The following is a 25,463-nucleotide window of genomic DNA, read 5'->3' on the forward strand; positions in this document are numbered from 1 at the left end:
TAATGCTCGGTAACTGTCAGTTCTTGAAGAAGCAGCAGACGGAAAGATGAACGTATATTGTCGTAGATGCATTGTGTGATATGTTGTGATGTTCTTCCGTGTTTTTAGTGCATTGTGATTGTATGATGTTTTAAACTGTAGATTTTTCATTACACTTCAGGTCGACATGTAAAAGCCCAACTAGGGACAAGAGTTGAAAATTATCAGTGGCTATAAACTCTGTGCAACACATCAGTCCCATACTCTGTATTGAAACTATGTTAAATTGCATTATCACTATCAAATAAATACAATTACATTAAAAAAAAGAACATTAATGGTGTGAAGGAAGCACCGTATATTTTACTTTAACATTGATCAACAAATTATAAGGGTCATCCTGTGGATTAACATCATAATTTACCCTCCTGAGACCCGAACTTTTGTTTGGTATGCATTTTTTTATTTCTCCTAGCTATTTGGGATCAGTAGGACTCGATAAGTATAAAAACTAAACATTGTCAACGATGATAGAGTCCCAATGTCCTCAGATGAGTACTCCCTAATTAACAGCGTCTTAGCTTGTTACTGTTGCTAAAACTAGTCATATTTGTTGGCATATCAAACTACAAACATTATTAATCATAAATAAACAAGTTTCATCCATAAAATGTGATCAAGTTTTGGACCTTGTCCACTTTTGTGTCGGGATCAGCTGCAGACTGGCTTAGCAGATATAGCAGCCATCTTGTTTTTACATGGATTAGTGTATTGTGTAAGTATCCTTATGCATGTTCACTGACGGAAACCTTGTTATGACATTTACTTCCTCTAGATAGTCAAGTTTGGCCGTCTTTTCGGCGCTCTGCCAGGGCCACTAGATGGGACTAAAAAGTGTCCATGAATAAGGACAACAGGTCTAAGTTAAGTAGAATGAAGTATAAGGTCCAGTAAACCAAAAATGAGATGTCCTGATATGAGGACCCAGGGTCTCAGGAAGATATAGGCCAGAATTTTAGTCAGGATTACTTAGCACACTCAGTCCTCCAGATTAACCTGCAAGATGGCCCTGGGGCAAAATTAGCTGCTGGGACACTGTGTACAGTATTTCTGTGTTGGAATATTGCATGGCCCTGAGTTTGCTGTGTGATTATTTAATTAAAAAATCAAATAATTTAGGAATATGTATCATATAAGAACAACTTAACAGATTTACCCCAAGCCTAGTCCCATTTACCAGCCTGGTGTGGCTACACATTTTGACAAATTAACGCCTTTTTCAATTAGACACCTGGTCTGGTTGCCAAGCAGTTCATTTTCTATAGACAGCCTATAAACAGGATTGTTGGCTACCTCAAATTATGTGTTAATTCCACACTTAGCCTGTAAGTTATTCATATTCCTTTAGTCAGTAAAGGTCCTCAGATCAAAGGAATCACAAGGGTTTTTCTTAAAAATTAATACAAGTTATGAGGACTGTTTTAACAGGATAAAGTGGTGCTGTGTCAGTATGCCGGGTGCCATAACTAAGTAATATTCATACTGGTTTAAATAAACAATTTGATTGTATTTCCCGATTTTTGCTGAGCAACAGTTGTGTGTGAAAGGAGTTAAAGGCCTGTTCCATATATAGGCCTGTTGGTTTCAGTGATTTAAGCAAAAAATAGCCCAGGCTATTAGTTGAAATTTTACAGGTAGGTCATTTTATTGTCAAATGCAATTGTGCTTCAGTAGTTCATATTTCCATTACCAGTTTTTGGGATCTTTTCACTATCTAAGGCAGTTTTACCAATCAATCTGTCAGTCAGTCAGTCTTTTTTATCTATCTGCTTTTAATTTGATAGGCAACACACTTTCCTCTTTCTGCTTTCTTAAGGGTTGCAAAATCTGCCCTTTTCTCACTGTGGCAAATGTCAGCTTTTTACAATAATGAATGTCAACCAAAATGGTTCCACAGAAACTTCTCTAAAAGTGGCTGTTTCAAAACAAAATCCTTTTCATAATGGACAGGGAAAAACCAAAATAAATCAAGCTCACCCTCATTGAGTTCAAATGTGCAGGAGGGCAATACACAAATACACAAAGGCATCATACAACCGAAAAAGAGATGGGAAAATGTGTCCATGGCCTCTTAAGTTGCAATAATGCACAGGTCAACGGAGAATGAACAGGAGAAACTGAAAAAGGTGACCGTGACACTGGATTCTATTAAGAGGGGTACAGTTTCTTCTTTAGCAAAATCCTGAATAATATTATTATATAGGGCAAGTCTTTAAAGTACCGGTTGAATCATATTCATTACCAGTTTGTCTTTCTTAGCATTCAATATAAAGCCTTCTGTATTTTGCATGTGTCTTTGAAATGGGCCATGCATCTATACAAAATGTTAATTTTCTTTGATTATAGGCCATACAGATGGTTAATGCAGGTATTATGCAGCATTGACTTGCAGAATTCTTTTCAAATTCTGAACACCATAAAACAATGACATGATTATTAATGACACTGTAACGATTAACATTGACAACACTTAGATCATGTCCTCTGTATTTTTTTCTGTGGTTTTAGCAACCAGGAAAAGTTAAACTTCTAAAGTTAAAAAACTTTCACACAATATTTTATGCATATACTGTTGTATATAGATTTCATACACTTAAATTTGACCACTTTATGGACAAGAAGCTGCTGAGGAACTAAGGCAGGTTATCAGTATTAAGGCTTATGCAATTCCTTATCTAAGATTAAGGTGAATTTATTGTCATTTGAAATGCAGTTGTATGCTACAAAAGAAAAAACAAACAAAAATAATCGATTATTTATGGTGGAGTGTGGAGAATGAGATGGACTTCAGGAGTCTCACAACCTGAGGAAAGAAGACGCTCTGTGGTCCGGTAGTACAGCAGGTACCTCTGTATCACTTGTCAGACGGCAGCAGAGTAAACAAGCTGTTGCTGAGGCAGATACTGTCTCTTAGTAGGGCTCTGCGCCTCACGTCACCATGATTACTGATGCTCAGTAGATTCAATCAATCAATCAATTTAATTTATAAAGCCCAATATCACAACTAACAATTTGCCTCAGAGGGCTTTACAGCATACGACATCCTTCTGTCCTTTGGACCCTCACAGCAGAAAAACTCCCCAAATAAATCTTTAACGGGGAAAGAAACGGTAGAAACCTCAGGAAGAGCAACTGAGGAGGGATCCCTCTTCCAGGACGGACAGACGTGCAATAGATGTCATACAAAGCAGATCAACATGATAAATTTACAGTAATCCGTATGACAAACTGATACACAAGGAGAGACAGAGACAGAGAGAGATGCAGGACAGACAGTAGTTTACAACATTAATTTAAGTAATAATATTATAATAATAATTACGGCTATTGTGGTACAATATGTTGTAAGTATATATTAATATATGATAGTATATGTATGTGACAATAATCATATGTGTATAATAACAGCAGAAGTATGACTAATGATGACAGCAGCAGCAGGAGGCATCTGGCAGGACCACGGCAGCAGCACAACCACACACGTCACACTATCCAGGCACTGCTGTGATATAAGTTAACCTGCGAGACCAGTGGAGCACAAAGACTCTGGAGAAGAAGCCGAGTTAGTGACATGCAGTAGAGCCGAGTTAGCAAGATGCAGTAACAGGACATGAATGTTAGCAAAGGAAAGAGAGAGAGAGAAGGTGCTCGGTGTATTATAGGCGGTCCCCCGGCAGACTAGGCCTAAGTCAGCCTAACTAGGGGCTGGTACAGGGCAAGCCTGAGCCAGCCCTAACTATAAGCTTTATCAAAGAGGAAAGTCTTAAGTCTAGTCTTAAATGTGGAGACGGTGTCTGCCTCCTGGACCGAAACAGGAAGATGATTCCACAGGAGAGGAGCCTGATAGCTGAAGGCTCTGGCTCCTGATCTACTTTTGGAGACTTTAGGGACCACGAGTAACCCTGCGTTCTCAGAGCGCAGTGTTCTGGTGGGATAATATGGCACTATGAACTCTCTAAGATATGACGGAGCCTGACCATTTAAAGCTTTGTAAGTTAGGAGAAGGATTTTAAATTCACTTCTGGATTTTACAAGGAGCCAGTGCAGAGAAGCTAAAACAGGAGAAATGTGATCTCGTTTCTTAGTTCCTGTCAGCACATGTGCCGCCAAATTCTGGATCAGCTGGAGAGAATTTAAAGACTTATTAGAGCAACCTGATGATAGGGAATTACAGTAATCCAGCCTAGAGGTAACAGAAGTGTGGACCAATTTTTCTGCATCTTTTGGGGACACGATAGGCCTCATTTTTGCAATGTTATGCAGATGAAAAAAACACAGTCTGTGAGGTTTGTTTAATATGGGAGTCAAAAGACAAATCAAATATTACTTTGAGGTACCCGTGATTTTCTGGGTGGTTTTAATCACCTGCTGCAGAGCCCTCCTGTCCTGGGTTGTGCACATATATGCCAGTTTGTAATGTTTACAGTCAGGGTGTTTTCTATTGCTCCCCTTAGAAGTTAACAAGAACTTCGCAAAGGAATTTTGCCTTCTTAGGTTTCATTAAAAAACACAGCCATTTTTGAGTTTTTTTGAATTTCATTTTTGGTTGTTTATGTTTGATGACCATGCTGGGTTGTCTGAGATGCTGATTCCAAGGAACTGTTCACTTGCTTCACCTCTACAACAGTGTGAAGATCCTTCTTTTTCCATTTTATATAATATTAAACTGCTCCATACATCATACAAATATACGTTTGAATTCGTGAATCCTTTAAATTGATCCCATATGTAAACTGTGCCCAATCAAAACACTGTCATCTATGATATGACATGACATATATGCCCACCCACATCACTGTGGATGCAAGATATTGTAGATTATTTTTTTCACAACAGCTACATTCGACTTATTACAGATCTTTGATAAATGATGTGCAGGTTAGGCCTATATATCTAATTTGGGAGTCCATGTTCTTGAATGCATGCCTCGTGTTTTGCAGCCTGAGCAGCCACAACTCTACAGGGATGATGTCATATTTTCGAGTACGCAACCTGCAACATCCGGGTCCTGTCTGTGTAGCTCTGATGTATTTAGGAGAAGTGGATACGACGCTCCAACATGGCGACCCATTCATTCCTATGAAAGTTGCTCACTGGGCGCGTTTAGGCGCACACGCCATGCGGAGTGGAGTGGAGCGGGCTGACTTCCTGTTGGTGCCCCGCACACACCAATGGGATTAAATAAATTAAGCACACGGCCCTTAAATACTTTCCAAATACTATTGAATTGATGGATCCAGTTCTGATAATATGAATAGTCATTTCACGGGGATTGTGCCGCTCAGAAAAATGTATTCACCATTTTAAAGCTGCTCCTTTTCCAATGATTGTGTATGGGAAAACTCGTTTCTAGCCAGTGCGCGTCACGTGACAATCCCGGAAGTTGTAGTTACCCAGTGCAGCCGCTACGCCAAAACTGTTTCACAGCTCTGTGCTCCTCAGAAGCTAACGTTAGCTAGCAAGCTGTCAAGCTGTCTAGTGGAGAGGCTGGGACAGACGTTTCAGCTTCCCCCTGGCTTGGCAACGCAAAGCTCCGGCCCACAAAATCCCAAGAAAATCTGACAGAAGAGATTTTAGGCCGCCAGCTGAGATAATGTAATACATCACGGGCGTACGCAAAGAGGGATCTCCGCACTTACACCATTTATATGCACTGAGTCTTGAGTGACGATTGCTCGTTGCTAGCTAACTGGCTAGCTAGCCTAGCTAAACCGCCGCAAACCCCCTAGTTTCGTCGGTGTACCCTCTCTGGTGTGAACTGAGGCCAGTCAGTCATTGTCACTGTCGCAGCTTCCGTTGCTGTCAACCGGAATTTTGGATATTTGGTAAGTCATAAAACATTTACTCTTAAACCAGTAACTGTTGGATAACGTTGGGCAGCTAGCTGTCCTAGCCGTGTTAGCATTGTACGCTAGCGATAATACGTTAACAAGGCCGAGGGCTCTCCTTGCCTTAACATAACGTTAGCAAACCATGGCAGAGGGAGGCCCGTCAAAGTTAGCTGTGAGGGACAAGGGTCAAGGCCCGCAGCTAGGCAAGGCTGTTTGTTTATTTGGGTTGTGGTCTGGACTTGCCAAACAGTCAACTTTTTCCGCAAATCTAACACCAAAAGCTGTCCTTACTGAGCAGGTTCATGCTGTGAATTAGCTCACCACAACGCTGGCATTAATGTTGGGTTTGTCAGGGTTCTTGGAATTGTTTTGTGGTGGTTATCGAGTAACTGGTCAGTCGGTTAGCTAACGTTAGCTCTGCAGGCATGCAACTACAGCTTTAACTAATATTACCTCGACTAGCTAGTATGGTGAGGTGTTATGGATTGCGAAGGCCAAATGCTGCCAAACAGTGTGTTAAAAATACAATTAAACAACTTATCATTACATGTGATCCTAAGGGCGTTTCAATCTGATCCACACTAGCAGTTTTTAACATATAACATTAGCTAAAATGTGTACCCAGGTCTACTATTTTTAGATTAGAGCAGGGGGCCTGAACTCAGCTACAACATGCTTAGTTTTGGTTGTAATACGTGTTATCTGTTTTAACTCAGCTAATATAGAACATTGTGTCCTTCTGTTTAGCATTGTGGGAAATTATTCAGATTTTCCCCCCAAGCAAACATTCACCTTTGCACAGTCACTTGATTAGAAACTGAATATTGCCACAAAGTCCTTATATTATTGGTTATATTAGAAAACATGATATGTATGCCATTTGTTACAAACAGATGTCTTTCTTTTTATATGTGTTACAGGTCATACAAGGGACACAATGGGTGCATTTCTGGACAAACCAAAGATGGAAAAATACAATTCCCATGGTGAGGGCAACGAACTGAGGTATGGGCTGAGTAGCATGCAAGGTTGGCGGGTGGAGATGGAAGATGCACACACAGCAGTAATTGGTCTGCCCCATGGTCTCGACCGCTGGTCGTTCTTTGCTGTTTATGATGGGCATGCTGGCTCTCAGGTGGCCAAGTACTGCTGTGAGCACCTGCTGGAGCACATCACCAGCAACCCAGACTTCCAGAGTGCTCTGCAGGATGACCCCTCTGTGGAGAACGTGAAGACTGGGATCCGCACAGGGTTCCTGCAGATTGATGAACACATGCGAACCATCTCAGAGAAGAAGCATGGTGTAGACCGCAGTGGTTCCACTGCAGTGGGAGTGATGATTGCTCCGAACCATATCTACTTTATCAACTGTGGGGACTCACGGGGACTCCTCAGCCGGGGCGGAGCTGTGCACTTCTTCACACAGGATCACAAACCCAGCAACCCTTTGGAGAAGGAAAGGATCCAGAATGCCGGTGGCTCAGTCATGATCCAGCGAGTTAATGGGTCCCTAGCTGTGTCTCGGGCTTTGGGAGACTTCGACTACAAGTGTGTACATGGAAAAGGCCCTACAGAGCAGCTTGTGTCTCCTGAGCCTGAAGTTTATGCAATAGAGAGATGTGAGGGAGAAGATGAATTCATTATACTAGCTTGTGATGGCATCTGGGATGTCATGGCCAATGAGGAACTGTGTGACTTTGTCAGGTCGAGGCTAGAGGTGACAGATGATCTTGAAAGAGTCAGCAATGAAATTGTTGACACCTGCTTGTACAAGGTATGGCACGTCCACAAAACCTATTGTGACATTTTGTCTCACGCTTGTGTGTTTTAGTATCGTGGTGATTTACATGACCTCCGTGTTTGCTCTTTATTTTTCCACAGGGGAGCCGGGATAATATGAGCGTTGTGTTAATCTGCTTTCCTGGGGCACCAAAGGTATCTCCAGAGGCAGTGAAACGGGAGGCAGAGCTGGATAAATATCTGGAGGGCAGAGTAGAAGGTAGGCAAGAGTACCATAGCAATAGACCACCATAGAGCATGGGATACTGACATCATAATCCCTTTTCCTTTTAGTGTTATGATCCTTTCCTTTTTCAGTTTGAAACCATGTTTTCTTTGTTCTTTTAATGTAAAGTTTAAATAATGTTAGCCTTGCTAATAGCCCGGCTGGTGGGAGATGATAAAGTTTGAAATTTTTGAATGTGACAGCTGTGTGAAGAACCAGGGAAACATCCAAAAGCCTGTCTTAATCAAAGCAGTTGTTTTCCTTTGATTCCAGTAGGGTCAGAGAGTGAGTGTCTGCAGTGGTCAGGAAGAACAGAAATTGAAAATAGGAAAACATTATACTGAGTATGATCTAGGTATTCAAATACTGTTGTAATCTGTATGATTATGCATAACCCCTGGAGGTTCTTGAATGCATTTTAGTCAGATCACAAATGACGTCTCAGGTTTATCTTTAAAACACATGTATATTTAGACTTTTTGAAAGGACTACATTAACAGTGTCCTTTGCATTATAGTCATGCTGGAAGTTTAACACATTAAAACACTACCCTAAAGACTTCACATTCAGTCTCTGTAGTGAGAGGGCCACTGGTACAGCAGCACTTCAAGCTGAAGGCATATTCTGCTGGGGAAAATATTACCTTACATGTGAGAAGACACATGGAATCCCCCACACTATTTAACACTCTCATTTTGTGTAATTAGTTGTATCGTTCACTAGACTTTCATCAAGAAAGTCTACTATTTAAAACTCACATCCATCAACTATATTTACGTTTTTGAGCAAAGCACTTCTGTCAGCTATTTACAGTAACAATGCACAGTTAATTACATGTTAATGCCAGAGGCATATTTTCAAATTGGAGGCCAGTTTGTCTGAGACTCTAAACACACACTGTTCAACATTGATTTGACGACCAGGAGAAAGTACTTGTGTATAAAACCTTTGTGGTTAATATTTTTCTTTTGTAGGCACAGCAGTTGGCCATAGGTCTTAGGTCACCACTACCTTTTAGTGTTTCACTACTAAACCTTTATACTTTATCAGGAGGCAAAGTTTATTATATAGGCCAAAAACATAAACCACCATTTCGCCTCACAGACAGGACTTTATACTAAATACTAAAAACTGACCCCAAAAACCTTTCAGTGGGGAAAAAGGGAAATAAAATTCAGGAAGAGCAACAGAGGAGGGTTTACTTAGGGCTGTCACAATAATTACATTATCAATTTATCAAGGTCAGCAAAAATGATTGAGTACATGTCCATATATTACACAGTATTGCCCTTGTGTTTATATCAGTATTTGTTTACAGAAGAATGTCCCCAACATTTTAGCCAACATGATGCCATAATACACAGTAGGGTTTTCTGACCAGCGCCTACAAGCATTTTTCACAGTGTCTTAGTTGAAGGAACAGAAAAAACTATACTAAAACAGGTTTTGCTGTCATTGTTGGTTGTGCTACTTCTGTCCTCTTGTCTGCTCTCTGTCAGCGTTATAACAAAGGGTGGGGCCGAGCTCCTCCACACATAAACATAGTATTTACTGAGGATATTTATGTTTTTTTGTTTGTTTGTTTGTTTGTTTTTTTACATTCCAATGTTTGAATATTCTTAAGAATTAAAAGTGCATTGGTCCTTGAAAGGATGTACTTGCATTATTATGCTATTATATTATCATTATATAAGTGGCATAAAATGGTCTTAAAATGACCATAATATCATTCATCAAGTAATCTTGACAGGCCTAGGGTCACTCTTGATTGACAGGATTTACATACGTGCAGTACTGTAGATGTTGTGTATTCAGAGAAAAAATAATGTATTGAAGGTGGCAGTAACTTTTTGTTTGGGTACATGTATTGCACACTAATGATCTTACGGTCTCTCTATTACATCAGTGAAGGAGAGTGTTATTTTTTTTTTTCAAAAGAGTCAGTATTAAAGAGTAATATAAATAGTGATGGTATCACTAACAATAGTATCAAAATCCAACCCTACTCGTATTTCTGTGCTTCAGTCTAAACCTGATTCAGTCATATTATTTCTCTACAGCATGTTCTTGTGCACATAGACATTTTTCCTGCACACACCAATCTGATTTTTTTTTAAACACTTCTGTACATTCATGTGAAATGACCCAAATATAATTTTGTTTTCCAACAGAGATCATCAAAAAGCAGGGGGATGAAGGTGTCCCGGATTTGGTCCATGTTATGCGGACGTTAGCATCTGAGAGCATCCCTAACCTCCCCCCTGGAGGAGAGCTGGCAAGCAAGTGAGTGAGCTTTGTGGTTAGAACTGATGGCAACAATATGTTAACCAATTACCCAACAGTAATTGTTAGTTAAGTCATTTTAATAAAAACTAAATGTTTTTATACTTTCTCTTCCCCTCAGACGAAGTGTTATTGAAGCAGTGTACAACAAACTCAACCCCTACCGAAGTGATGACACAGTAAGTATCCCAGCTTGTCTTTTGACTCCCTGTAGGTGCGCATGGCTTGGAGTATGCATGATTTTTGATGTGTGACAGCAAACTTTAACCGATTTTACGCATGTTATTAGTATTCAAAAAGATGGAACAAGGAAATAGGTTGCCCAACTCTAATTTACTCAAAATGCAGTCAGAAATAAAACTTTATGGACGGACTCCACGGTGACATAGTGACCTATTCAGGGTGTTTTTTTTATCAATTTTCAGTGTTTTCTGAAAAACAGAGAAAATTGATAAAAGCACCATTATCTTATTGTACAAATGTTTTGTTATGGCCGACACCAGCAGAAAATGTTGTGATTGTTTCCTTTCAAGGTCTAGTTTGTAGCATTTAGTGGCATCTAGCTGTGAGGTTACAGAACGGAAACCACGTGACCAACGTGAATGGCCCTATCGAGAGCCGGTGTTTGATTGGTCTGTTCTGGCTGACTGTAGAGCAACATGGTACACTCTGTATGTAGATATAAACAGCTCGTTCTAAGATAAGGAAAATATGAATCTTATTTTTCAGATGATTAGAAATTTAGGAAAAGCTATAAGTTATAAATATAATGTATCATTTCAGTCAATAGATGCCACTAAATTCTACACACTGGACCTTTAAATAGTCCTAGTAAAACTTCAGTTGCATAACTTGGTTTAATTTTGACAAAGGACTGCAATTGCATTGCAGATCCTGTGCCAAAAAGGCTCAGTTTCACACCACATGAGGTGATTTCACTAATTGGTGCTCTTTAAATCAAAGAGGGAAGAGCTAATTAGTGAAATTGTGCGGTATTTGTGTGGATGAAATAAAAAGCTGCACTCTTGTCACATACTAGTTTAAAAAAGGAACATTGCTCATCATTCCTTTGTATACAAACAGATTACAAAGCTGTTGCCCTCGTCCACTCACATATCGAGCTTTCAAGTTTTCATCAGATGAGCTCACTGGGTCAGCTACATTTGAATTATGCACAAGTCATCTTGTCCTTGATAGTGAAAATTGGCACTTTGTTTCAGTGTTTCATGTTTTTATAACGGCGGACTTTTTAAATTACTTTCAGACACTGAGTTATTTCAGAAATTACGGTACCTCAGAAAGCCGCCAGGCCCCTTGACTTCTCCCGTATTATGTGGTGCAGCCTGAATACAGAATGGGATAAATCGACACACAGCTTTCCATGGATAAAGTGAGATTAGGTTCTTTGAAATGTTTGCAAATGTATTCAAAAGGCCTCAGAAACATTATACAGCATTTGTTATTATATTCAACCTTTTGAGTGAGTAGTCATTTAACCCACCTTGGCACTTCTTTCATCATCAGTTTGCACATCTGGATATTATCCTCTTGTTTGCACATTTGTTTCAGCTCAGTCAGGCGGGGGGGGGGGGGGGGGGGGGGGGGGGCTGTGAGCACTTTTTTAAGTTATTAAAATCAGTCCAAATGAAATTCAACATTGTGGTTTTGCCACCACCAAAGAACGTTTTTTAAGATAAAATATAAGACTTAATTAATCCCTCACTGGGGAATTCAAATGTTACAGCAGTCAGAAGCAAAAGAAAAGAGGAAAGAAAAGGTAAATAAACGATGAATATATGAAATATATATTTATACATGATAAACAAATAAGGATACAACTTGCAGAATAACTCCTGCACACTGTCTAAAGTGCAAAAATGATAAATCTATTTCGACGTTTCAGTAACTACACCTACATCAGGCAAACCAGGTTCTAATATTAATAGTATTTTTGAAAGTTAGACAGTGTGCGGGAGTTTGTCTGCAAGTTGTGTCCTGCTCGTGCCTCTCGCACGCGCCTGTTTTGAAATAGGTGTGCAGAGTATTCTTTTGTTCCGATAGAAAAAGGATGTAAACATGACAAAGATACAAACTAGGTAAAATACAAATAAAATAATATAAAATCAATATACACAATATAGGCTGCCACTTTAAACAGTTAAAAATATTATATGAAACTTCAAATATATGTAACTAAAAATATGTGTGTGTGTGTGTGTATATATATATATATATATATATATAAATAAATAAAAGCTTATTAGTTATGGCTTAAGTTGAAATACATGTTACATTTTCTTCACAACCAAACCCTAATATAATTTTATTCTTTTTTTTTTTCTTTTGTCTTTACGATGTTTTGTGCATCGTACCTACTTGTGAGGTGACAGTACAGTTAAACCTCCAGTGCACTGTGATTGTGTTTTTAAAGCACAGACATACCCCGACTCCTTTGTCTTTCCTGCCAGATTCTCCTTAAGAGGTTTTTTGTAGTCAGTCTTCACGTACCCTCTGTTTAAACCACAGCTATTATGTCATGCGGCCCTTTGTTGTTGTCATTTTTTGTTTGTTTGTTTGTTTGTTTTCCAAGTGCCTCTAGTGACATCTCACATCATCCCTCTCATCTGTGGCTCTCTTTGAGTCATGGCTGGTTGCTCAGTTTGGATGTATCCACCCAGCTCATTCTGTCTCTTAAAGGGATAGTTCAGATATTTTGAAGTGAGGTTGTATCAGGTGCTCATTCATAGTCAGTGCACTACTGGTCAGCATGCTTCAAGTTTGGAGAAGCAGACAGAAATACAGCCATGCACTGCTGTGGACAGGGGCAGCAGCAAAATATATTTTAGCCACCTAAAAAAAAAAAATCATAAGGCAGTCCTTTCCAACAGGGAACTAAAGCCGTCATCTATGCTCTCGTCTAAACCACCAGACTCCTTTTACAAAAACAGTGGTTTTACTTTGCAGAAGTGTTTTTGTCAAAGGCCTCTTGTGGCTTTGAAGAGAGTGTAGATAACGGCTTCAGCTCCTCGTCTGATAGCAAGGTAAAGAGGTGAAAGTACTCTAAATATAGTGTACACTGATATTGATTTTTTAGGTGGCTAAAATACATTTAGCTGCTGCCCCTGTCCACAGCAATACACTGCTCGGCTTCTGTGGTGGTATTCCTGTCATGTTTCTCCACACTGGATCTGTGCTGACCGCCATCTATGAGGTACTTATGCATAAGTACCTCATACAACCCCAGTATCTATCCCTTTAATTCCTCAGAGGAGACCTTCACATTAATAGGTAATGTTTTGCTGAGCATGTGAGATGTTAACCCTTATGAAGTTGAAGTCATAGATCTGTGACAATAAATCCTTGCAGCCCATTATAAACTCAGGTAGCACCACAAAATACAGAAAAGGTCACGGGAAATGTCATAATTTTGTTGAATTGGAGTGGTTTGCTTACCGGGTCTTTGCCATTCTGGTAGAGATCAGTATTGTGTAAAAGCACACCGTGTTACTAAAATCCTTATAAGAAGGTATGCGAAATTTAGAGGGTGTTTTTGAGTCAGCCCAGCTCAATACTTTTTCTGTTACTTGTACGTAATCTTTGACTCACCTTGGAGATTCTATGTGAGGTATTTTGCATTACCTCTGTGAGGTGACAATGCCTGCACCAGAAATAACTGAGATAACTGCGCTAGTAATTTTAAATCAGGGGAGAAACCTTTTTGAGACACCCGGTACTGCTTTTATGTCACCTCTTGAGGTGATGTGTGGCTTTTTAACAAAATTCTCTGAACATCTACATCAAGCGATTACACATTTGGCAAGTTTGTTTGTTTGTTTTAAGGGCACGCATTAGTCAGAAGGCCTTCTTAATGACAGCTCCTTTCCATAAAAATCACAGTGTTATAAGAGACAAAAAAAGAAAAGGTAGAAGTATTAAATACAATATAACAATAAAACCCAGACAATACGTTGTATCCATAAAGAACTGTTTAGGTAAAATATGTTTCTTAACAAGAAAAAATTAATCTCGCATCAATTTAAGTTGGGATTAACGCTGCTCTATCCTTCTACTGTACAAGTGTTTTGGTATATAGCAATACAATCAGATTTGCTTGTTAACTGAAATTAATAGTTTACATTACTACAGTTTCAAGGTGAATGGTTCAGTTAAAAAACAAGTGCAGGTGTTTTTATTTGGCACAATGAAGTGAGGAACAATTTAATTGTTGTTTTTTCACTGTCGCTTCAATTTGTGTGCATTATTTGTAGACCTGCAGACAGCTCGATCATTGTAGCCAGATAATGCCACAGCACGTGTTAACATAAGGAATGTCCAGATGATTTTTGTTTTGTTCGTTTGTTTGCTCCTGATCCAACTCCTTTGACATTTGATATCTGCTGATACCAAGGCAGATCCAAAATTTATATTCATCTGAACGGCACAGCTGTCCAGATCACTCTCACTACAATCTGAAAATCAGATGATATGGACACAAACTCATACCAAGACAAAGTTTTGTGCCAAAAATGGTCAGTGCATGTTGTAAAAAATCTAGTATAATTAACCTGGCACACTTTATTTTCCAAGCTACTTGTAACAAAGACAAATAGTGGTTCATAAAGATTACGCTGATGGGATATAAACTCCTAGAATTGATGTGACGCTATCATATAGGTCGCTATGCTAAAGAAGATGTTTCAGCTACAGAAACACTCGGCTTCTTCATTCACAGAGTATTTAGTGTTGGAGGTCAGCACATATTTTGCCAATTCAGCTGTCAAAAATCTGCGCCAGTATACCCAAATAAGTTTTCACATTCACTTCACTCTAATTTTTAATCAAATGTTCAAACCGTAGAGCCCAGCTGTCGTAAAGAAGAGCAGATTTAAACTGTGAAAGGATGGGCATTTATCAGGTTTATTTTGGCTGATGCTGATCAAACATGGCCAGGCTGGCACTGATGCCAGTTTTTAAGGATTGCCTATCCATCATTGTCAGTGGAGTGTCCTGCAGGTTGTGCTAAAATAACACGGCAGTTACGACAGTTATAATTAATAATGGCAGTCATTGTGAGTATATGCTTCAACTCTTAGCATCTGTTCTCACATTTACTTTTCCAATCCAAAGGATGACTGATGCCTGAACTTGTAGTGAAAGTTCGTTCGGTTCATGTTAATTAGTCTGAACAAGTTGATACATAAACTTTCATTCACTATCAGTGCTATTGTGTTAACACGACCCTGTGACAAACTACACATCGAGCGTGTTTACATGGACATGAACAACCTGTTTATATCGATATTTTAGCATATCCCGCTTATGTGTTTGAGTATGTAAACGACATGCCCTGAGCCCTTATCCCATTTGCAAGAAACCCAGACATGCTACTCCAAAAGAAACTGTAGCATGTACACGCCTTATACTGGTTATTTGAGACCCAACGAATACCTGTGTAGGCGCGGCTTCAGCAAAGTGACGTAACAGAGACACAAAAACTGGCACCAGCATCTCTCTTCTGGAGAGTTGAAGGAACTGAGTTTCGGCTGTCAGTAACAAAAGAGGCTGCGCATCTTCATCCACTGTACCCCCGTCCTATATGCAGTGTTATAAACGTAGCGTAGCTGCTTTTAGGAATAATTTTAGGTGAGTAATTATGTTGTGTGTGTGCAGTTGAGGGAAAGAGAGGGACATGGATGCGCTCAGAGCAGACAGCTGTTGGCGAATGGCAGGATAGAAATTAACAGTCAAGTTGTTAAGTGGTTAATGTACAGTGTAGTGTTTAATATTTCCTGTCGCTCTCATTTCCTGTTTGTCTTTTTAAACATCACAGACACCTGTGCAGAGAGACTGCAGTAATTAGATGTTGGGTTACTAGTATTTTTCATGCATACATGGAATATGGATAACCTGATTTCTCTGTGCTCCTGTAAGCATCATATCCAGAATCTGATCATAACCGTGATAAGCCTCATAAACAGGTTATTCATGTCTATATAAACACACTCACTGTTTGTCAACAGGAGTTTCTAAACGTTGCCACTTCCTTACAAACCTAAAAAGAATCCGAAACATAAAGTAGAGAAGGCCTTAAATAGTTAAGAAACATTTTGTGAAATCTGAAGTAGCATACATACATGCGTTATCTTTGTTGCTACATCATGTCACACATGTATTTCATAGCATATTTTTGTTTTTATCTATCTTTGGTTGTGAAGTAAATGAACATAGCTGATCTATATCTCGGGGTCTGCTTTTTGAATACATCATATACAGAGCCAAAGTAATCACATATGAGCATATAGAGTATATTTACATGTTAATAAATTTCCAGCTGTGTCTGTGTTTTTGTGACCATTCACCATTTCCAATTAGATGAATTTGTTTGTGTGATCCTGGGACCAATTATCTGAAAATAGTTTAGAGTTTCCATTATGCTGTACAACTGCCTAGTGCAGTAGTCTGCTATAATGTCTGTTAAATTGTATTAAAATATATCCATTTAATTATCAACAAATTTGTTTCACAAGTTCAAATTTAAGTCAACTCTTGACCAGTAGATCTCGTCTCATATACAAAATAAATTACTATTGTTACCTGTATTTTGCTTGTAGTTTTAAAGTCTTATTTGTTATAGTCGGTTATACTTAACAGATTATCGTCCAAATCCCGTTTTCCAATATATGAAATTCCAAATTTCTAAAAATAAATTGACCACAGAAGCAGAGTGTTTTTCCTGGCGTTTGAAGCAGGCAGCCAAATGTTTACCCCTCTGTGAGAGAGAGAGAGAGAGAGCCAGAACGAGGGTGATGTCATCCAAAGCAAGGCAAGAAGTATGGCATTGGCCATATGGCCACACAGAGCGGCCTCTACGCTAACAGCTCTGCCCCAAGTGCCTTATAACTGAACCAAATGCAGACATCCATGACCACATTAGTTTGAAATTAAAATGCACCATTATCTTTGAATTACATACATAAATAGCATCACATATAACCAAACATTAAGCTTGATTTGTAGGGCTGCTCGTGTTGGATATCATTTGGGTTTTTCCTGATACTGTCACTTAAAAAAGAAGCACGAAACGACAACATCAACAAGTCAACAACATCAGAGAATGTCTTTTATTTCTTGTAAAAGCAAATTTGAACTTGAAAGTGATCCACATTTTAACTCTTAATTAATTATTGTGTGTCTAACCCAGAAAAGACTCAGCAGTCAGACATTTCTCCATTATCTGTTTCAGAGCAACTGATCTACTACCTGATCTACCTTAACAGTCCACCTTAAGTAAGCCTGGTCGTGCTCCAATGAGAGGCTAACTTCACTTGCACACTTTGGGCCAACCTTCACTTTAATCAAGGGATGGCAAGCAAGACATTTATCCACTGACAAAATTTAGTCTCAACTGTACACACACATTGTACTGCTATGTTTTAACTTCTTACTGTCTGCTCCGGTCGCTGCACCCTCACTGTCATGTGTCACCACACACACTCTTCTGTCTCTCTCTAGTGACCACACTGTCGCTACTCAAACACTCTGGCATAGAAATGAGCCATCAAAATCTGCATTGCAATTCAGCCCAGTAGACACTGGTCGTATACCGGTGCCATAGTCACAACCCTCAGGGCTGCAGCACCTAACTACAATCTTGTGGCAATTATTTGTCAACATAATGGTATACATAGTCCGAGTGTAATACACATGTTAACAGTTTGATTTTATAACCATTTATTTGCATGTTAAACAGTAGGGGTACAACATAGTATCACAACATTTTTCTGTGGCAATATTGTATCGTTACACAGACTCCAAGTATCGATATTTTTTTAATTATTATTTTACAAATACAAATTAAACTTTTGGTACCCTACTAGAATATTTAAATGAATTGCTTATTAATTTAACTAGATGACATTTTGCTGCAATGAAAATGACTGAAGTGAGATGAATAGACTATAAACTGTCGTTTATCGTTTATAATGTTGACAAAGGTTTCCACTGGGGACATACTTTGCAGTTGAAAAAAATGTATCTTACAATATATTTTATCGCAATACTCAGCATATCGCAATAATATTATATCGTGACATATGTATTGTGATAATATGGTATCATCTGACCTCTGGTGGTTCCCACCCCTAATAGACATCTTGCTATTTGTACTCAGATGTCAAATATAGTTTGAAAAATCTACTGAGAATTATGTAAACGTGAGTCTGGAGAAGTATGACATGTTGGGGTGGAATTTGTGTAGCAACCCTGTCAATGTATATTTGAGACCAGTAACTTAAGCTGCGTAGTGAATGCAGGGGACACAGCCTCCTCAGTGTTTAGAACATGTGCAAACACAAAAGTATCGCAGTTTTATTTATTATAAACACACCATAAATTGATGCAGAAAATGCACAAATGGTGCAAAAAAATTCACAAGAATGCAGGAAATCAAACATTCGATGCTCACAATTTTCTGCCGGAGGAAACCCTCTGTTTCGTATGTGCTTCCCCTCATGTTGAAACAAAACCTGCGGCCTTGTATGCGTGTTAAGTAAACAATGATACACTGAGAGGAAGCCAATAAGCAATGACTGTTTTTGTATGGCAATGGTATATAGTTATGTTTTATACATAAGTTAATTAAAGAAGCGTTCGTAAAAAGGTACATTGACCAAAGAAATGACATATTACTTTATCTCCTGATTATTTGTAAAACATATTTACCATAGCATTACAGATATTGGGGGAACTAATGGTGTTGAATCTCTCTCAGCTCCTGGATGATTTTTATTATTCTGTCAGTTTGTGTCAAACATGCTTGAACCTGTCCAGCTCTTGATAGAGATCTGATGGATGTAGCGCCAGAGTCTGAAGGGTTTCTCCTTCCTCTCCTCTCTTATCAAGGACTCTGCGTCCACAGACGACATGTGGTAACACAACCTCCTACCACTAATACAGCATAGAGTTTACAAACCACCATCCTCTCAAGACCCACAGCAGCTCAGCTCAGCAGTCTGTCTCTCCGTCACTCTGAGCTTTTGGTTTCTAAGAAGGGAATTTCATGGGAGGAGCAGCAGGAGGAATAGGAGGAGGAGGAAGAAGAAGAAGAGGAGTTGCATGCACACAAACCTGGAATAGTGCAGCACCAGTCCACTCTGGAGTTCAGGATCCCCACCGTCTTGTCTCCCCCTTTATGTTCACCCACCTTAATACTCTCCTCTAAAGTAATCCATAACAAGTGAGTCCACAAGGTTTTCTTTCTTTTTGTTAAATAATCAGCTTAAGTAGTAAGATTTTTTTTTTTTTTTTTTTAGCTGTAATTAATTTGATTCACATTTCCTTGTGTGTGTTTGTATATTTCTGTTTTTGTGAAGTGCAATTGTCCTGTACAAACAGCCTGTATTTAATGCAGCTTGATTTTAAGTTAAAAAATGAAAGAAATGAAAAAGAGAACCTTTTATGCACTATCTGCCTTTTCCTGCTCTTCTGGAATTGTAACAAATGTCTATTCAGTGAATATTACTGCTTGTCCTCCAGGCACAATGTCTCTGCGCTTTTACTTTCCTTTTTTTTTTTTTTTTCAGTTAGTCTATGCTCCTTTTAAGAAACGGGTAAATTGTATAGTTGACAGCACAGTAAGCTCTCTATATCAAAACCATTTAAATCCTAATTTTTTTTTCCCCCTGTGCTTTTTTTAATTGTATTTTATTTTTGTAAGTGGTTTTCTGTACATGCTCAAATAATAATGGCTAAGTCATTTTGGAAGTTTGAAAAAGATAACCTCTTTTTTTTTTTTTTCATTTCTTTGAGGCATCTGATGGAAAAAAAAAAGACCCCTGTTAACACGTTTGTCTGGGCGAATAGATACTTGCAAGCGTGCGTGGGTGCTTGTGTGTCTGTATGTGCGCACGTGTGTCAGTGTAAAGGCAGATCTGTGTGTGCAACTCTAATGTTAATTTGATACGGTGGTTCAGACACGAGACCAGGCAAGAGTTTTAAGGGAAATGCTAACCCCTAATCTGCCCCTGTGTTCCATATCAACCCAACATAGGCTTTCACTACTTCTTATTCCAAAAAAGCTTTTGGATAACAGAGTTTACATGCTGTTACGCTATTTGAACAACTTCAAGCTATATATCAGAACTATACAGTAACCTGAGATGACATAAGTAGTTCAATTTACCCATGGTGTACAATGGTTTGCAGCTAGTCAAGTCTAGACTAGTTTACACATCTATTGTGTCATATTTAAATATCAGTTTCTAAACATTCATTGTTACCAGTGCCCACTGCGGGTGCCATATGATTTATAATCACTTGTTTCAGCTTTATGACAGCCTATGCCAAGTTTTTTTTCATGGGATTCAGTTTTTGTATGTGGTACAGATAGATTTTTAGCTCCTACTTTTTAACATCTGATAATTTGACTGATGTGAACAGTTAAAGCACTGACTATTTTAGAGGTAAAAAAAAAAAATCACCCATATCCAGGCTGATAATAGGAGAAACTGTCGGCTCTAAAAACTAACAAGGCTATTCTTTTCTTCACGTAGTTGGACATTCAAACCAAGAACAAATCTGCTAACTGCAATGAGTTCTCCTGGTTGTATCGCACCTTTGTATTCCCCATCGGTTTTTGCTCTGCCCTAAAAAGCCTCTCTCCCACTGCACCGCAAGCCAGAGCACAATACAGTTTGCTGCTATAGTGTATGATCTATGGGTTGATTCCCCCCCCCCCAGTTACTTTCCCCTCTGAAAACAATGAATAGTCACTGACTAAATCTGTATTTAACACACACACACACAGTAGATATATTTCTTGAAGAGAAATGGTTTTATTTCAGATTTATTTTCTGCCATTTTTTGTCTAAAATTGCATTGTTGGAAATTTATGTATGTATATATTTTTGACTTAAACTTTCAAGGAATAAATCATGTCGCTTGAGTTAGTTTTTTTGCCATGGACAAAATGTGATTCTGGTTTGTCTTTGGGATGGTTAGCTGAGTATTTGTGTTTCCCTCTAATCACTTTGGTGTCCCTCTGAGCAACACCGAGTGTTTTAACTGTTTAATTCATATAATAATGTACTTAATTTGCAACTCCTAATTTATTAAAGTGACAATCCTAACTATGTCACCGCATTTAGGTTTGTGGTGGTAGCAAATTATTAAATCTTTATTAAGAAAACTGACTTTAATCCTAAATTAGCTGCTTTTTAATATAATATTTATCTTTTGTGGCAAAAAAGGCCAAAGACACTCAAATTATGTTATTGTGAAATCTATATAACAAGAAGCAACAATGTAAAGGAGCTGTAACCCTGTAAATTTAATACAGAGCAATGTTAACTTTATTTTGAGGTTTCCATTCAGTCAGCTTTTTAAAGGTACTCTGTGGAGTTTTTGACCACTGATGGTGCTGTAGAGAAATGTTTCGATGAGCAGGTCCTTGCTCAGCTAGCATGTGAACACGATTGTGTGTATCGACAGCTGGTGTCATGGTAACGAGGTGTAAAAGACGACAAGCTGATGTAAAAAAACAAGTCCAAGTTTAGAGACAAAAAAAGCCATTGTGGTGTGTGGAATAGCGTTGAACATGTTTGTTAGGCCTTAACGACACGCACAATTTATTCTGGTGAGAAATGTTGAATGTAAACCTAACAGTGTGTTTACAGTGGAAACTCCACAGGGCACCTTTAAACAGTCAGTCACCCGAGAAACGACACAAACGTAGTTATAATTCAGTAGCTTTCTTTGTGTGTGTGTGTTTGCATGGAAATGTGGTTTTGCTGAATTTTCCCTCCCATTAAAAAAAAGCAAAACAATAAAAAATAGAAACAGTAAAACATGCTTAACTCACGTCTTTAGGTTTTTAAATCACAGTGTTGTATTTCCACCACAATACTCACCAAAACCTACTGTGCTCACATCATGTTAAATGAAAGAACTTGCCTTTTTTATTTAGCTACGCAGTTTTATTTTGCGATGCATTGCTTGTACTTAAGTGAGTGCACTTAATGTCTCTCGTCGGCACCCAGCTGCTTGTTGCAACCCTGAGAGGTGTTGATTTAAAGCAACATTTCATGCATTTTTTTTTTTCACGTTTAATATGAAACAAACAATATTTCTTTGCATCTCATAGACATCGATACCCCCACGCCCCTGACGACTGACCGTCGTTGCTGAAGAGATTTTACAATTCAGGATGTGGCCCTTAAATGATGCTGGTTATTTAACCTATTTCTATAACAAACCACAGGATGGAAAATGTAGACATATGCTTTTTTTAATATTCAAAATAGCTGAAATGTTAGATATTAACTGTGACCTGGCTGTGATTTGTCACATCTGGGTGTTTTGTCTAAATTATATAAAATTTCCATCGCTAGCTTTTCTTCCCTGTTCCTCAACTTAAGAGAAAAACACAAAAACAAAAAAAGATCCCAAGCATCTGTTCTCCTTGTTTTAATTCTTTCATGAACTGAAATACCTCATAACATTTTTTTAGGAAGTTTGTTTTTTCGTCTTGTTGCATAGATCCAAGCTGTTCACAAAGCAGTTCACATGCAGAATTTTTTTCTGTGGTTCTCCCCCTAAAGCAACACTGATCTATTAGAGTGGGGTAAGCCTGTGCTCATGTACAGTATTTGACTGAATTATGCTGATGTGAAACAAGCAATGATTCAAGTGGCTACCACAAATAACTTATTTTAGTAAGTAGTAACACTATTGGCCTTGTTGTATAAGCTGCCCCCCCCCCCCCACCTTCACTGAACAACGCCCTCAGATGCTCACCTGTGTAATTTCACCGACTCGTCTACTCGTGTGACGCTCACTTAGCTCAAATCTAGAATTGTATTGAGAGTTCAGGGTTTTAGAAATGTGAGATGTGTGATAAGTGACTAAATGGCAGAAGTCATATGCACTGATCATTTGTATAATCAGCTTTTTTTCTCAGAAAAATTGTTATTGTAGAAAAAAAAAAGATTATAAAGCTATTTGCAGAGTTACCTTTGGTTGCCTGGAATGCATCCTGTATATTCTTGTACGGAGAGGACTTACCCGGCACATGTTAAAGAGATTTTAAATGCTTGCGCCCTCTTGTACATATCGATGTACCTCGGTTGTGGCGTTTACTGTGTGACCCTTCGCAGTTGTGGTTTATTTGTCCCCTCACAGGGCGACCTGAGCCTCACTTTGCTGACCTTTTTCAGCTCGTAAATAAGCTCACCGATTTGCCTTACCCAATCTCATGTTGCCCCCCTAAAGTACTCGTTCAACAAAACACTATGATGAGGAGTAACGCTGCTGATGTTACACTCTTTCAGATTCAAAACTGTCCCCGTGTTAGGGTACGTAAGCTATCAACAAAGTGACTTTGTCCTGGTTGTCACATGGTACAACTTTTCAACCATTGCTGGTTTGTATGCTACTATCCCCCCCCCCCCCCCCCCCCCCCCTCCCATGTTACCTTATTGAATCTCAGTCTTGAAAGCTTATTTGATTTCTCACTGCAGATGATGTCATACTTTTAACTAATGCAAGTGTTTTAACATGGTAACCTCGTAAGCATTCAAAATGTGCATACATACATACATTCATGTCTGCTATATTTATGATTACATTCAAGAATAGCTTTAGAGTGCTGTAGATAAGTATTGTCAATGTTGATTCAAATGCTTCTCAGAGGCCTCTGTGAGTGATTTTACAAAGTTCAATAACTGTATATTTTGTATTATGTTCTAGCTCCAAAGGAATGGCAGAAAAAAAAAGAAAATGTTTAAAAAAGCTTTGTTCCCTGAACTAAATTGTACTATTTGTGTTGTCGATTGAACAAATTGCATTCCTTGCTTGTGAATTGATGCATTTCTCTCCCCTGCTCCTTAAATTTTCTCTCCTTCTTTCCCTCCTTTCTTTCATTTTTTAGCCTTTGAAGTTTGAATAAAATTTCTAGTTTGCAGAATGTATTACTAAATAAATGGGTTGTCATCTTGTACCTCTCATTTCATCACGTTTTATCTGTTCGGGCCTGTTGCACAAGTGAAACTTTCTTCAATTGTAAAGAAAAAAAAACTTGACAGATATGCTATTTTTACAGGGAAAGCTACATTACATCAATAAAAACTATAAGTGTGTCTACTGTAAACGCCAGGGCTGAATGGAGCATATATATATTATATTAGTTATATAATATTATCTGTCGGAAAATGAATATGCCTTTACACCATCCTGCCACTTGAACATGCATTACACTAAGCTTAAGACTCATGTAGATATGCAGTGTGTTGATCTTCTGTATAGTGAAACTGAGTAATTACAGTCACCCATGCAGCTCAGGCTTTTTTTTTAATCACACAACTCCAGACACAGCTGAAATGTGGATGGGAGTGTACTCTGAATCACCAACAGACAGTTGTTAGGTTAACATGTGTTTGCCCTTCTCAGGTATTATCATTACATTCAAGTCACAGAGCACAGGAAAAATAAGCACCTGGCAAGTTAGAGCTGTACTAACAGTATCCTCAGGGCTGGAAGAAGAGCTTGGATCTTTTATTTAAGTCACTAAAAGTAGTAATAATACAGTGTAAAAAATAATCTGTTACAAGTAAGTCCTGCATTCAAACTCTTACATGAGAAAGTACAAAAGTATTGATATCAAAATGTACTTACAGCGCCCAATGTAAAGTTATTTATTGTGCAAATGGCCCATTTTGTAATCATATTAAATTATAATTATTGATGCATTAATGTTTACATTAGGTTAATGTCGTAGCTGAGCTGATAAAAGTGGACCTAATTTTAACTACTTTATAAACTGCTGGGCAGGTTGTGGAAAAAAAAAAACATTATTTATTTATTAGTTAATTGAAATTCCAGTATCGTGACAACACAAACACAAAATATAAAACTTCGATACAGTACCTTGAAAAATATTGACCATTTTCGATTCCAGGGGAAAAGCTGACATTGATCGCACACAAATTAAAATGTTTATTAATTGATAAATATGACTAGGGTATAACATGACAACCATTTTTCTTTGTCTTGTTAAGCAGAAGAGAACAACAGAATGACTGTCGTAAATATTAGCAATATGTGAGAACAAGGAGGAGCAGCTGGTACCGGTTTATCGATACTGCAGAAAATGAGGATTGAAACTGTCTCAAATACTCAGTATCAATATCTATCGATATTTTTATAACACTGTTTTGCATTAATCTAAATCTGCAAAGTAACTAACGACGTCAAATAAATGTAGTGGAGTAAAAAGTACAATCTTTGCATCCAAAATGTAATGGAGTTGAAGT

The 25,463-nt window shown here is 38.4% G+C and overlaps 1 protein-coding gene across 2 annotated transcripts; it reads left to right on the forward strand.

The window, feature by feature from the left end:
* Positions 1-5,469: 5,469 nt before the first annotated feature.
* On the forward strand, positions 5,470-19,941 carry ppm1aa (protein phosphatase, Mg2+/Mn2+ dependent, 1Aa). 2 transcript variants are annotated; one of them, XM_033642612.2, is made up of 6 exons: positions 5,470-5,864; positions 6,791-7,644; positions 7,752-7,869; positions 10,047-10,158; positions 10,280-10,337; positions 19,060-19,941. In XM_033642612.2, the coding sequence occupies exons 2-6, from the start codon at positions 6,808-6,810 to the stop codon at positions 19,087-19,089; spliced, it is 1,155 nt and encodes a 384-aa protein (XP_033498503.1). In that variant the 5' UTR covers positions 5,470-5,864; positions 6,791-6,807; the 3' UTR covers positions 19,090-19,941. The 2 variants fall into 2 exon arrangements, with proteins under 2 accessions (XP_033498503.1, XP_033498504.1); XM_033642613.2 differs by lacking the exon at positions 19,060-19,941 and adding an exon at positions 17,402-17,485 and having other exon boundaries at positions 5,472-5,864.
* The last annotated feature ends 5,522 nt before the right edge of the window (positions 19,942-25,463 follow it).

Source organism: Epinephelus lanceolatus, chromosome 15, assembly GCF_041903045.1.
Source record: "Epinephelus lanceolatus isolate andai-2023 chromosome 15, ASM4190304v1, whole genome shotgun sequence".
In the NCBI taxonomy this organism is placed as follows: Eukaryota; Metazoa; Chordata; class Actinopteri; order Perciformes; family Serranidae; genus Epinephelus; species Epinephelus lanceolatus.

Bases quoted from the DNA above. Each gene is read 5' to 3' on its own strand.
- ppm1aa (XM_033642612.2), top strand. From the start codon at position 6,808: ATGGGTGCATTTCTGGACAAACCAAAGATGGAAAAATACAATTCCCAT. The intron at 10,159-10,279 runs GTGAGTGAGCTT...TCTTCCCCTCAG, and splicing joins GGAGGAGAGCTGGCAAGCAA to ACGAAGTGTTATTGAAGCAG. The intron at 10,338-19,059 runs GTAAGTATCCCA...TCTCTTATCAAG, and splicing joins CCTACCGAAGTGATGACACA to GACTCTGCGTCCACAGACGA.